This window comes from Chiloscyllium plagiosum, unplaced genomic scaffold (assembly GCF_037043375.1).
Source record: "Chiloscyllium plagiosum isolate Xiang-an unplaced genomic scaffold, Cpla_swu_hap1 HiC_scaffold_3, whole genome shotgun sequence".
In the NCBI taxonomy this organism is placed as follows: domain Eukaryota; kingdom Metazoa; phylum Chordata; class Chondrichthyes; order Orectolobiformes; family Hemiscylliidae; genus Chiloscyllium; species Chiloscyllium plagiosum.
In genome coordinates, this window is record NW_028270141.1 from 104,748,229 (window position 1) to 104,762,629 (window position 14,401).

The 14,401-nt window shown below is 39.2% G+C and overlaps 1 protein-coding gene across 4 annotated transcripts in view; it reads left to right on the forward strand.

Annotated features, from left to right (window-relative positions):
• rngtt (RNA guanylyltransferase and 5'-phosphatase) overlaps positions 1–14,401 on the forward strand; it is a 419,390-nt gene that overhangs the window by 145,745 nt on the left and 259,244 nt on the right. For all 4 annotated transcript variants that reach the window (XM_043686797.2, XM_087982269.1, XM_087982267.1 and 1 more), the window contains exon 11: positions 9,083–9,247. In XM_043686797.2, the coding sequence (XP_043542732.1) occupies positions 9,083–9,247 (165 nt within the window). The remainder of the gene's footprint in view (positions 1–9,082; positions 9,248–14,401) is intronic.

Below are 14,401 nucleotides of genomic sequence, written 5' to 3' on the forward strand. Positions count from 1 at the left end.
CTGCTGTTGTCCTTCTTGCTGAGAGAGATTGCAGTTTGGAAGGTGGTGTTAAAGGAGCTTGAGCAAGTTACCGCACAGCATCTTGTAGATGAAACACATTGCCACCGATGCACAGTGGCAGCAAAGTGAGTGGTGATTACATAGTATCGAGCATCATTTGTGTCCCCTCAGATACTGAAACAGCTCAAGGACATATGCAGCAAGACAAAGACAGTATTCAAGTTTGGGCTCATCAGTGACAAATAACATTCATCCCAGGCAATGACTGTCTCCATCAAGAGACAATCAAACAATCTTCCCTTAATGTTCAGTGGCATGTCCATTATTGTATCTCCTCACGATCAGCATCCTGACATTCTCATTGACCAGATATTGAATTGGACCAGCCATTTAAACACTGTTCCACAAGAGCAAATCAGAGGCGTAATTTGCTTCCTGTCTGCCCTGTACCTGGCCAATGTATTCTCAGACACTACTCAAAGGTGTGATGGAATACTTTCCATTTGTATGGTTCGGCAGAGCTCCATCAACACTGAAGAAGTTTAACATCATCCAGGAAAAAGCACCCTGTTTGATTTGCACCTATTCCACTTCAACAGTCAACATTCCTTTCCTTCACCATATTGCACAGTAGCATCAGTCTATCTTTTACAAAATATGCTTCAATAACTTGTGCAAGCTTCTCGAACAGTACCATCCGAACACATGACCTCTAACACCTAGATGGACAGGAGGACAGATGCATGGTCACACCTCACCCTGGAAGTTCCTCATCAAACCACACACCATCCTGACTTGGAACAATGTCACCGCTCCTCCACTATTGCGGGATCAAAATTCTTCCTCATGTCACTCTGGGTATACTCATCTCAAGAACTGCAGGGTTTCTAGAAGCCAGCTCGCAACTATCTTCTACAAATCATCAGAGATGGGCTTTAATTGCTGCCCTAACTAGTGGTGCTCACATCTGTGAACAAACAAAACCGTTTCATGAACCAAAATCGTCATACTCCACTCTTAACAGTGCATGTATACCAGTTGGACTGCAGTCATTCAAGTTTGCCATAAACACCTCAATGGCAAATACAGATGAACAATGCATGACAGTTTTGCCAAGAAAACTCACATTCCACAAAGAAAAATAAATCGTTTTTCTTTTAGATTCCAAAGTTTCATTACAAAAATCAATTCAAATTTTATACAAGCTTATGTCAAAGTGAATAGTCAAGGATTACATATTTGAGGTAAGGTCCTGGGGAGTGTTATTGAACAAAGAGACCTTGGAGTGCAGGTTCATCGTTCCTTGAAAGTAGAGTTGCAGGTAGATAGGATAGTAAAGAAGACGTTTGATATACTTTCCTTTATTGGCCAAAGCATTGAGTATAGGAGTTGGGAGGTCATGTTGCGACCGTATGGGACATTGGTTAAGTCACTTCGGAATGTTGCATGCAATTCTGGTCTCTTTGCTATCGGAAGGATGTTGTGAAACCTGAAAGGGTTCAGAAAAGATTTATAAGCATGTTGTCAGGGTTGGATGTGGCTATAGTAAGAGGCCAAATAGGCTGGGGCTGTTTTCCCTGGAGCGTTAGAGGCTGAGGGGTGACTTTATAGAGGTTTATGAAATCATGAGGGGAATGGATAGGATTAATAAACAAAGTCTTTTCCCTGGGGTCGGGGAGTCCCGAACTAGAAGTCATAGGTTTCGAGTGAGAGAAGAACGATATAAAAGAAACCTAAGGGGCAACTTTTTCACGCAGAGGGTGGTACATGTATGGAATGAGCTGCCAGACAGTGTGGTGGAGGCTAGAACAATTGCAACATTTAAAAGGCACTTGGAAGGGTATATGAATAGGAAAGCTTTAGAGGGATTTGGGACAAGTGCTAGCAAATGGGACTAGATTAGGTTAGGATGTCTGGTTGGCATGGATGAATTGGACCGAAAGATCTGTTTCCATGCTTACATCTCTGTGACTATCAGTGATAGACTACATTTGACAGTTACTGGTAGTGGCTAAATAGAAGGTTAGAAATGTCATGTCATTCACAAGTCAAAGTCACAGCAGAATTCTCAATATGAATTTTAAAATCTTCACAATGCTATTGGATTTCTGAAATCTTTGGATTAAAAAAAAATAGAAATTTTATTTTTCATTATCTTTATTTCATTCTGTACCTGATTTGAGTATCATTCATTGTATTTCCTCCTCGGTTGTTCCTCTTTAATTCTAAGGCAAAAGTCTATTTGCTCTGTTGTTCACTTGATGTCTCAGATACCTCATCACTTTCTGTGTGTTGTCAACTTCTGCTTAATCTTATTATATTGCACATTTGTTTTTAGCTGAAGGCTGCAGACTAAAGTATAACTTATGGCATTCACTATGATGTCCCACTCCAGTGAAATGTTTGTAGATGTTTGGTTTAGAAAAAATATAATCCTAACACTGATTTTATGTGGAACTCTGGTATTATTTCCAAATCAGGAAAGCGGTTGAAAAAGTTTAATCATTAGAAAGTGAGCAATAATTTGGTTTCAAATGATAGTTCCTAAGCTCAGATTTTCAACATGGGCGTGGCTTGGATGATGAGTTTTGAAAATGTGAATGATAAAGTAGTGGGATGGATTGAGGCAAGTTTATGAATGCTTGTATAAACAGAGCTAAAAACATTAAACTATGTTGAATCAAAAGGAGAAAACCACCTACTTTTAGTAATCATTTTCCATCATTGCTGTCTTTTGAAGAATAAATGCTATTTTTAGGAAGACCTTTTTGTCAGTTTATTATTTACCCTATAATGATGCCTGGTGGAGGTGGGGCTGGGGAAGGTAACTTCATTAAGTGTGGAAGTCTATCAGCATCATTTCAGTTTCACTTTTCTGCTGAAGAGACAAATGGTTTAATAAATACAGAAAAATAATATACTGCTAATGAGGTCGTTTTAAGGAATGGAGAAATTGAACATAATTGAGAGACCTTTCTGCTGAGACCTTTCTATCCATTTACGTTAAGTTGAGCTTGAAACTATCCAACAGTGCCGATGGGCACACAAAGTTTCTCATTCTTATGTTGGAGGGTTCAGTAATCTTCTGGTCTCTTAGCATGGTTGACCTGTATAGCATATTTGTAGTGATTAGAACAAGGGCCAGGTGGATCTCTTTGACTGTGAAATCCTTGATTGGGGTTGTTATCCTGTTCCAATCAGGGAGCCCTGGCTGACAGACTTAATCAGGAGATTCAGAAAGCTTCATCCTTCTCGGGACTGGGTCTGAGCTTGCTGGTCAGAGCCCATGTACTGTGTAAACGGAAATAAAAGTTGACTTGGTGATGGGATACCAACCTCTGTGCAGTTATTTCAATATCTTTGATCTTGTTTTTATACCCATGGCAGCTCAAATCCTCCTTTGCTTGATTAACACTATTATGGGTGCCCTAGAAAGGACTGCTTCATTGGTGATGAGATGCCAAGGCTGTGTTGTAAGCAGTAGAGATCTAATGTATTGAGCCTTTTTTGTTTTCTAGGCGTAAATTGTCAAGGCTTTGTTGCTGAGGATCCACACCAAGGCGCTATCTCCCACAAAAGTCCCATCTGTCCTCAGGGGTAGATGTAAAATATCTCTTGTCACTGTTAGAACAATTGGGCAACTGTCCCTTTTTCCTGGCTAACATTTAGACCCCAACTAACCTCACGGATTGCCGTGTCATTTCTCTTGGGCTACTTGTTGTTCCTTGCTGTGTGGGCATGGACTGCCTCATTTGCATACGAGGTATGAAAATCACTTGAATGTGCTTCATTTGCATTGTTATAAATCACAACACCAGATTACAGTCCAACAGGCTTATTTGGAAGATCTAGCTTTTGAAACACTGCTTCTTCATCTCAGCCACCTGATGAAGAAGCAGCGCTCCAAAAGCTAGTGCTTCCAAATAAACCTGTTGGACTAAAGCCTAGTGTTGTGTGATTTTTAACTTTGTTCAGCTTAATCCAACACCGGCTCCATCAAATCATTCATTTGCATTGTAATATTTGGGAATATGCTAAGATCATGAAAAGTATTAAATAAACATGTTTATTTAGTTTTACCTCTTCCATCATTTGAGAGGCTTGTTGACATCATTTAAGAGTGTCTTATGCAGTAGCCAATGTGGCACCTTCAAAATAAAATTTTTTCCTCTATCATACTGATCCACAGGATTAGATTCCCTACAGTGTGGAAACAGGCCCTTCGGCCCAACCAGTCCACACCGACCCTCCGAAGAGTAACCCACCCAGACCCATTTCCCTCTGACTAATGCACCTAACACTATGGGCAATTTAGCATGGCCAATTCACCTGACCTGCACATCTTTGGATTGTGGGAGGAAATCGGAGCACCCGAATGAAACCCACGCAGACACGGGATGAATGAGATTAGATCCATTCTCATTTAATCACACAGGAAAAGAAAAAAAATTCCTTAAAACCTGAGAGCTAGTGGTGTATTCATGGGCCATTCATTTTCTGATCCTCAGCTCAAACTCTCATTATTCAATTACTTTGCCGTTTATATTTAAATTCTCTCTTCCCTCCATGTTCTTTCCTGCCTTTATCATTTCTTTTCTTCCCTTTCCTGTATTTTTTTTCTCTTCCCTTTTTTCTTTTCTGTTCTTTATCTTGAAATTCTAATTTCTGATATGAACTTTTAATCATTCAATTTTCAAGGACAGAATTTTCAAATCCTCACGTAATTTTCCTTACTTCTGCTAGGAGTACACTGGCATCAAATGCAGAAGTTTCTATATTGTAATACTGCAGACTTAAACTCTGTTGTAGTTTTTACTTTTAAAAATTGATTTCAAGTTATCAATTTACCCTTTCTAATTTTTTCATTTGGTCTGTAGATTCAAATTGTGACATGAACCTCCAGTTTATGTCCAAGATCCAGGCAATGCTTGAGAAAGGTGGTGGTGAGATGGAATTGGATGTCATCATAAAATAAAACCATACTGGAGAAACCCAATAGGCCTGACAGCACCTTTTAAGATAGAAATAAAAATAATGTTTTGAGTCTAATATGACTACTTTGGCATAGTTCTAATTGTTCTAAAGGAGAATCATCTTGAACTTGAAACAGTAACTTTGTTTCTATCTCCAAAGATCTGCCAGCCCTGTTGAGTTTCTCTGGCACTTTCTGTTTTTAGTTCAGATCGCCAAGATCCTTTGTATTATTTGGGTTTGAGTTGAGCCAGGATCAACAGAGTTTAGAGTTGCCAGCACTGATTGTGTTTTGGACATGCCTCACTATGTTACAATCTGTAAATCTCCTTAGTGAAAGTTGGCTAAAAATAAATAGTGGGGATCTTTCCTTTGCTCCCCTTCAAATAGTGTTACATTTACAATGTTCCTTGGCAGGGAATCTTTAATAAATCATCCCGGACTAAGCCCCACTCTCTGCAACATGATCCTCAGTTTCCTGACCCACAGGTCACAGTCAATGAAGATTGGGGACAATAGTTCATCTTCTTCACTAACACTCAACACTGGAGCCCCCCAGGAGTACGTACTCAGCCCCCTACTGTACTCATTGTATACCCATGACTGCGTCACCAAATACCAGACTAATGCCATTTACAAGTTCGCTGATGACACCACAGTCGGTCGAATCTCAGATGGCGACGAAACACAGTACAGACGGGAGGCGGAATACCTGGAAAAATGGTGTACTGAAAACAACCTAGCTCTCAATGCTGGCAAAACCAAGGAAATCAATATTGACTTTTGGCGCGATGTTACTAATTGCCTCCCCAACACTAATAGTACAAATGTCGAACGAGTGGAGACTGTCAAGCTCCTGGGAATGGTCGTCCACAACAAGCTTTCTTTCATGTGGATGCACTGGTTACAAAGGCCCAACAATGTCTCCTCTTCCTCAGGCAGCTGAGGAAATTTGGCATGATAGTGAATGCCCTTGCCAACTTTTATAGGTGCGCCATCGAGAGCATTCTGTCTGGATGTATCACTACCTGGTATGGCAACTGTCCCATTCAAGATTGGAGACGGTTACAGCGAGTGGTGAACTTGGCCCGGACAATCACAAAGGCCAACCTCCCATCTATAGAATCCATCTACCAGGCCCACTGTCAAAGAAAGGCCACCAGAATTCTCAAAAATCCATTCCACCCTGGCAATGTTTTTCTACAACCTCTACCATTGGGGAGAAGGTACAGAAGCCTGAACATATGTACCAGCCGGTTTTGAAACAGTATCAACCCTATTGTTATTAGAATACTGAATGGACTCTCAAACTCTTAGCATTTGTCTGTCCTGTGTTTTTGTTTTGCCACTGTTGACCTATTATTTACTTATTATGTTATTTAATTATGTGATCTGCCTGTATTGCTTGCGAGACAAAGCTTTTCACTGTGCCTTGGTACACATGACAATAAATTCAATTCAATTCAAAAAGAAAGATGCTATCTCTGATGGTGCAGAGTTCCTTGAATTTTGTGCTGTGGTCTCAGCCTAGTTTTTTTCGTTCATGTTCCTGGAATGGAACTTGACCTTTACAGGTTGCATCTTTAGCTACCTGTTGAGCTGGATGGATAGATATTAACTGATGCAGTGGAAGAGAATTATTTTAAGATTAGAACCCATAAATTGTAGAGTTACTCATCTATAAGTCAAGTTCAGCTAGTAATAGTGGTAGGCTTTGATTTTTCGTATAAATAATTTTATTAATGTTCTGGTTCTTCATCTAAAATAAATCTGCTTGCTACAAAACTAGCCTTGTTTGAAAGTTTCTCTACTATAGATAGTAGATTTCATTGTTGTAGCTCCTGGATTACAGTGTTGTATGATTAGGACAGTAAAACTAAAGTCTTCATTGAAGGAAGTGCTGTTTATGCTGAATCCAGGAAAACATACAGCATAGTGCCAAAATTTATAGCAGGAAGTCATTTCTGAGTCAGAATTGCAGCATTATGACTCACGTGAATAATTTAAATGTTCAGTCTGGTTCTTTGCTTCCTGCCAAATGTAGAACTTTAATCTATGCATTGCGCTTCCCGCCTGTCTATTTGACTTACACGTGTAGATTTTAAAAAAAGGTTACCCATTATGAAAAATCAGCACATTTATTTACCTTCCCTGAGGGAACATTGCATTTTGGATTGAGCAGAACCTTGGTTTCATGCTTAGTTGGCAACATCCCCAAACTTAATCAATAGCTCCAAATGCAATTGTGGCCCTGGGGATTAACATCTGTTTCTGATTTTGTATCCTGTAACAAGAAGAAGCTTGAGCTCTGTTGTGTGAATGCAACTACTTAATTAAGCGGAAACCAGGATCATCCGACCTAAAATATTAGACTTCCTCAGGCTTGAATCAGAGTTGCTGACTTTTCTGACGTATCCGTTTGTTTACATTCTACACTATAAGGAAGATGGAAAGCAGCATTTCTTGACATTGAACATTTTAAAAACTTCTTTTCACAATGTTTACCGATAAAAGCTTGCATTTGTATTGCATCTCACACATGAAGGAAGGTCAGTGATCTTTTACATTAACTTTATTTCTTTCTACAGATACTGACTGACCTGTTGGGTGTTTGCAGTATTTTCTATTTTCACTTTCAGATTTCCAGCATCTTCAGTATTTTTCTTTTGTAATACTTTATTGTAATTGGACTAATTATAATACTTCAGACACTTGGATTTCCCTCCTAACCAATGGTGACTCAGTAACTCACTGATAGGTCATATATAACAGGTATTGGCAGTAATAAAGTCTGGGTATTTTTCTTGTAAGGGGCAGTAATCTGATGAGCTGCAGATCTTCACCCTCTAACTACAGACAAAATTTCACTCCATAAATGTGTTAACCCTTTAATGGTTAGAACTTATCTGTATAATGGGCTTAGCACATCAAAACCAAACCATAGAGACAGACTTTTACCAAGCTGAGAGATTGTACGAAGGATGGGGTATAGGCATCATCTTAAAGTCAGTTCAGTACCAACATTCCAAAGTCAAAATATTGATGAAAGGTTACAAACCTAGAAGGTTAATGTGGCCAGACCTACTGAACTTTCCCATAATTTTCTATTTCTATTTCCAAATCTCTTCCATTGATTCTATAAAACTCATGAAGAGTTTTATAGAATGGGAAAAGAATACAGACTGGGGAGGAGGCCATTGGCCCATTGTTCTGGTGCTGATGTTTGCATGTATGTAACGCCATTTCCCAGATCCATTATATGTGCTCCTTTCCAATACTAACTTGTAAATAATGATATAGTTTGTACATGGTTTGGCACTTGTAATGAAGCATGTCATGAACCCTTCTTTTCTTTTAAAATCCACAAGAACTGCAGATGCTGTAAATTAGAAACAAAAACAGAAGTTGCTGGAAAAGCTCAGCAGTTCTGGCAGCATCTATGAAGAGAAAGGGCTACTGAACCCAAAACATTAACTCTGATTTCTCTTCAAAGCTGCTGCTAGACTTACTGAGCTTTTCCAGTAATTTCTATTTTGTTTTCCTTCTTTTCTCTTACCACTTAGAACCATCCAATGAGAATAATTAATTTCATCTCCCAGCTGTCCATTCAGTATTCTACCAGTTTCTGTTTGCTCATTCATTTACTGATGGCACCTCTGATGCCAACAATCTCAATTGGTTGCTGCTATTGTTCCCACTGTGCAGGAACACTCAACTTCATACCTAACCTATTTCGTCTCTTCTATTTTACCTGTACCACCTTTATGAGCCTCAAGCACCTAACTTCATGCCTCTACACTCTGATCTTTATTCTCAAGCCTTCATCAGCTGAATTTAAATTTGAAGCCCTAAGTCAGCATTCTTTTTAGGTAAATGCATCATGGTTATGGAACAAAGGTAGTTAGGAAAAGGTCGCAGTGCAGATGAGCTGTGACCACTTGAATGACAAAAGCAACCTTTAGGGGCTGGATAGTCTGCTTTGTTTTGACACTCCAAGTTCATAGTGAAGCTACAAGTAGTCGGTAAAGTAAAAAGAAAATCTGTTTTTCTTTTTATAAACAAATATATGTTATCTTTTTGACATTAAAAAACACAATTGCTTTCCTTGTAGGGGAAGCCAGTTGGCGACTGTGATTTTAATGTTCGATTGAGCTGTATTGAGAAGGAGATCATTCAGCCACGACATGAAAAAATGAAGAGTGGGCAGATTGACAAAACAAGGGAACCGTTCAGTGTTCGAAACAAACCATTCTTTGACATCCATGCTGCAAGAAAGGTGAATAATTATATTCTTCCAATGATGTTTTATGATTCTGTTTTTATTTTGATAGTTCAGTGAGACAAATTGTATGTTCTAGGACAGGGCTTTGATCTCATATGATGCTGAAGTACTAAATTTACAGGCAATTGCTAGACTGCAAATATTTTTTGCAGTTAACCTGAAGGTATAAAAACCTTTACCTCCACTGACAATTATCTGTGTAACAATGAGCTGTTGCTAACATCTGTCAGATCAACTCCGACTGGGCTAGTTATTTTATACTGGAGAAACTTTGATGTTGGATGATGCCTTTTTCCTTATTTATGACACAATAACTTCTCAGCAAGGCATGTGCTGAGAGATGGAACAGCTATGTTAGCACATCTTAATGCTACACACGGTGCTGAAGAGTGCTGTGCCTTTATGTATGTTAATATTTCGACACATTAAGACCTTCCATTCATTATACATGAACTTGATTTTCAGTTGAAAAAGTTTTTGTTATGAATTTGTTCATCGTTGAAAATCCTTCAAATGTGTTCCGATGCCACAGTGATGTGTGTTTCTTGAAGTTGAATAAGGCTGGAATCTAAAATAAAAGTAAGGTCAAACTTATTTTGATAAATTTTATTCTTGGATATGGTAGTTGTTTTATGTTAAAAGAACTTTCACACAAATATTAGCATTACTGCAAAGTATTGGAAGAATGCAAAATAGTTTAAATGCTTTTTTGTTTTATATTGTGCTAATATGACAGATTATTTCTGCAAAGCATTATGACGATTTAGGTTTGTAGAGACATATACATTATTAACTGTATTATGTAACATATTATGAAGCTATAATAATATTCAAAGTATTTAGCATTTCAGCACTCGGACAACGGCAATGGAGTGAAATTTGTTTTGAAAAAGTGAATAGACAAGACATTAACAAGGATAAGTCAGATTCAGGGACCATGGTCCAGGGGTCAGATGTATTTGTTTTCTAATTCATTTATGGGACATGGGTGTTGTTGGTCAGGCCAGCATTTATTGCCCAGCCCCAGTTGTCCTTGAGAAGGTGGTGTTGGGCTGCCTTCTTGAATCACTGCAATCCATGTGCTGTGAATCGACTCTCGATGCATTTAAGGAGGGATTTCCAGGCTTTTGACCCAGTGGTAGTGAAGGGATGGCAAACTGCTTCAAAGTCAGAATTTGAATGACTTGCAGGGGACCTTATTGGTGGTGATGTTCCCATATATTTGCTGCCATTTATTTTCTAGATGTCACTTATAGGATTTGAAGGTGCCGCATAAGGTTCTTTGGTGAATTTCTGCATTGCATCTTATAGATGTTACCCACTGCTGCTACTAAGCACCAGTGGTGGAGAGTGTGGATGTTTATGAATGTGGTGACAGTCAAAAAGGTCTTTGTCCTGGATTGTGCCAAGCTTCTTGAGTTTTGTTGGAGCTGCACTCATCCAGAAGTGAGGAGTATTTCATTATGCTTGTCATTTGTGTCTCATAGATGGTGGATAGGCTTTGGGAAGTCAGGCAATGAATTGCTTGCTGTAGTATTCCTAATCTCTGAACTGCTGCTTTAGCCACTGTATTTATAGCGTCAGTTGAATTTAGTTTCAGGTCAATGATAACTTCCCCAGGATTTTGATAGTTGGGGATTCAATGATGCTGTGCCATTGAATGTTGAACAGCAGTGGTTAGGTTGTTTCTTATTAAAGATGGTCATTGCCTAGCATTTGTATGGCATAAATATTGCATACTACTTTTCAGATCAAGCTTGGATATTGTCCAGGTCTTGTTGAATTTAGACATGAACTGTTCCAGTGTCTGAGGAGTTGCAAATGGTGCAGAACATTGTGCAATTGTGGGTGAACATTTTCACTTTTGGAAGGATAATCATTAATGAAGGAGCTGGAGATGTTTGGCCCTAGGACACTACCCTGAGGAACTCCTGCTGAGATGTCCTGGAGCTGAGATGACTGACCTCCGACAACCACAATCGTCATCTGTGTGCCAGGTCTAACTCCAGTCAATGAAGAGTTTTCACCTATTCCCATTGATTGCAGTTTTGCTAAGGCTGCATCATGCCACACTGCGTCACATGTGGCCTTCATGTCAAGACCAGTCACTCTCACCTCACCCCACCTCTGAAATTCAGCTCTCTTATCCAGGTTTGAACCAAGGCTGTAATGAGGTCCAAACTCCCCCTGGTGGAATCCAATCTGGGCATCAGTGAACGGCTTTGTTTTGTGAAGCACTTACTCCTTAATAGTACTGTTGCTGACATATTCTATCACTTTATTGATAACCAAGAGTTACAAATGAGGTGGTAATTGGCCCGTTTGGATTTATTCTGCTTTTGCTTTTTCGGACACAATTGAGTTATTTTCCACATTTCTGGGTAGATGGGCTGTATGGGAACAGCTAAACGTGTGGCAAGTTCTGGAGCATGAGTCCTCAGTACTGTTGCTGGAATGTTGTCAGGGCCTGTAACCTTTGCGTTGTTCAGTGCCTGCAACCGTTTCTTGGTATTACGTGAGTGAATCGAGTTGACAGACTGGTACCTGTGATGCTGGGGACCTTGGGCAAAGACTGAGAGTGTGGTAATGCGAAACAAGCCAGGCTGAAGGAGATTATTGAAAGACATATGTTTATATCATACCTTTCATGACCTGAGGAAGTTTTGATATACTTTAAATACAATGAAATGCTTTGGAAGTATAATTATTCTGTTATGGAAGAAATGCAGCAGTTGCTTACTGCATAGCAATGATCCAAAAATACAATGCAGTTATAACAAGAAAATTTGTTTGTAGTTGAGGAATAAATATTGTCTCGGAAAATTCCCCTTTTACTCTGAAATACTATCATGGAATCTTTAATGTACAACTTTTAGAGACTGCTAGGAAGGGGAGATGGCTTGGGAGAATCAAGGAGCTTATTTTTGATTTTTGTTAAAGAAGATCAGACTACTGGAGGTTCTGAATATTTTATTTCAAAATTGGGAGATATTTTTTAATCCTTCTAATCAAGTAGGCAAACCAATAAATGTATTGAGACATGGGTGCAAACTAGTCACTGATCTTGAGTGATGATTCATGAGCCCTCTGGAAGAGGAACTGTAAATATATTAATTGGAGGCATATGTAGATGTTGCAAATTGGTACTATTGTATAGCATTGAATTATTGTAACTTTGTAAGTGGAGAGTTGTAGTTGGAGTAATACCGCAAACCCCTATTGAAGGAATTGATTTTATCTTGGGGTGTGACCTGGCTGGATCAAAAATTTTAGCCTTAATAAGGGTATTCCCACATTTAATAAAAGTATAGGAAACTTAGTTACTATAGGAGAAGCCTCTTGGATTGTGTTATGATTTGATTCAAAGCCCATAGAATAAAACAGGAAGAGTCTATGCAAAAGGGGAGGGTGACATGTAAATTCAATTATTTGACGCTAGTTTTGAAAATAAAATAAAAGAGAATGAGGCTGACCTGTTTAGCCCATCATCTTTAACAGAAAGGCAACAGGTAAATCCTAAGTTGAGAGAACTGTATCAAATAGCCTACTTAGCTATCAAATCTGAGTATTTTTATTTAAACGTCAAAGTGCTTATGAGCAAACAGAGGCCAGCCAAAAGTGAGCAATAGACAGTTTCATGATTGTTCTATCTGACAGTGGTGACAAGATTTCACGAGTGAGTCACAAAATTCCAGTGGCACATTACCATAGTTATTTGAGACAATGGTTGGAGGATGGTGTTCAGAGAATTGGGCAAGCATGGCTTGTCACAAAACATAATTAAATAAAGGGATTTTGCAAGTCTCATTGACTGATACAGCCAAAGGAATATTCCCAAATGGACATTATCAATGCACATTTATACAACTTGGAATGAAAAATGCATCAGCAACTTGAGAATGATTAGCCAACAGACCATCAAAAGATTATGACACTGTGCAGTCTCGTTGCATTCAGTCGACCTTGGAAGACCGTGAACTTTGTAAGAAGTGAATTTTCCAGAGTAAAAGAAATTTGTTTGGACATATTTAAAGAGAAATTACCTACCAGCATCACCGCCCTCTGAGCATTTACCTGCTAATGTGTTTGCTGACTTTGTTTGCAACCCGAAGGGATAGGTGCCCAGAAGGTAGCTCATTGAGACAGAATCCGGTACGCTCAAAGGGAAGAGATTTAACAACAGAGGTGCAGTTATAAACAGTCCAACAAGTCAGGGCTGGGAAAATAATTCCTGAGGTGCATTGGAGAAAATGCCAGTAACGGTGTGGAGTTATCAGGGAGCAAAGCCATTTTTCAAGGTTCCTTAAAACGTGGGTTTAAGGAACAATTGCTGGTAGCAAGTGAGCTGAGTTAGCAACTTGACTAAAGGTTTTGGGAGGAGATAGTAACTAAAGAAAATAGCATCAAATGCACACATATTTGCTGACAAGCCTACTAAAACTGTGATAGCTGAACAGGGGCCCTTTGCTGAGGTTTTAGTTAAAAATGTTGAATCTGTCTTTCAGATTTTTGCAATAAAACTGTTAAATATTTCTTGTGTACTGTAACATAGTTTGTTTGCTTTTTTGTTTGTGTTCAAGCTTTTATATTTTGTTAAAAGCACATTGACCTCATAGAGTCATAGAGATGTACAGCATGGAACCAGACCCTTCGATCCAACTCGTCCATGCCGACCAGATATCCCAACCCAATCTACTCCCACCTGCCAGCACCCGGCCCATATCCCTCCAAACCCTCCCTATTCATATACCCATCCAACTGCCTCTTAAATGTTGCAATTGTACCAGCCTCCACCACTTCTTGTGGCAACTCATTCCATACACGTACCACCCTCTGCGTGAAAACGTTGCCCGTAGGTCTCTTTTATATCTTTCCCCTCTCACCCTAAACCAATGCCCTCTAGTTCTGGACTCCCCAACCCCAGGGAAAAGACTTTGCGTATTTACCCGATCCATGCCCCTTATCTTGTGAGTATGTTTAGTAACAGACCTCCATAGTGAACGAAAAGCAAAATATAACTTATGATCTATCCAGTCAAGTCTCGTTCTGGATTTGACATTGAGTATTACCATCAATTAGGTTCAAAGTCGTGAGTTTATTCTCCCTATTCGAGGAGAAAAGTAAAATGTTTTGTAATAGCTGTGCAAT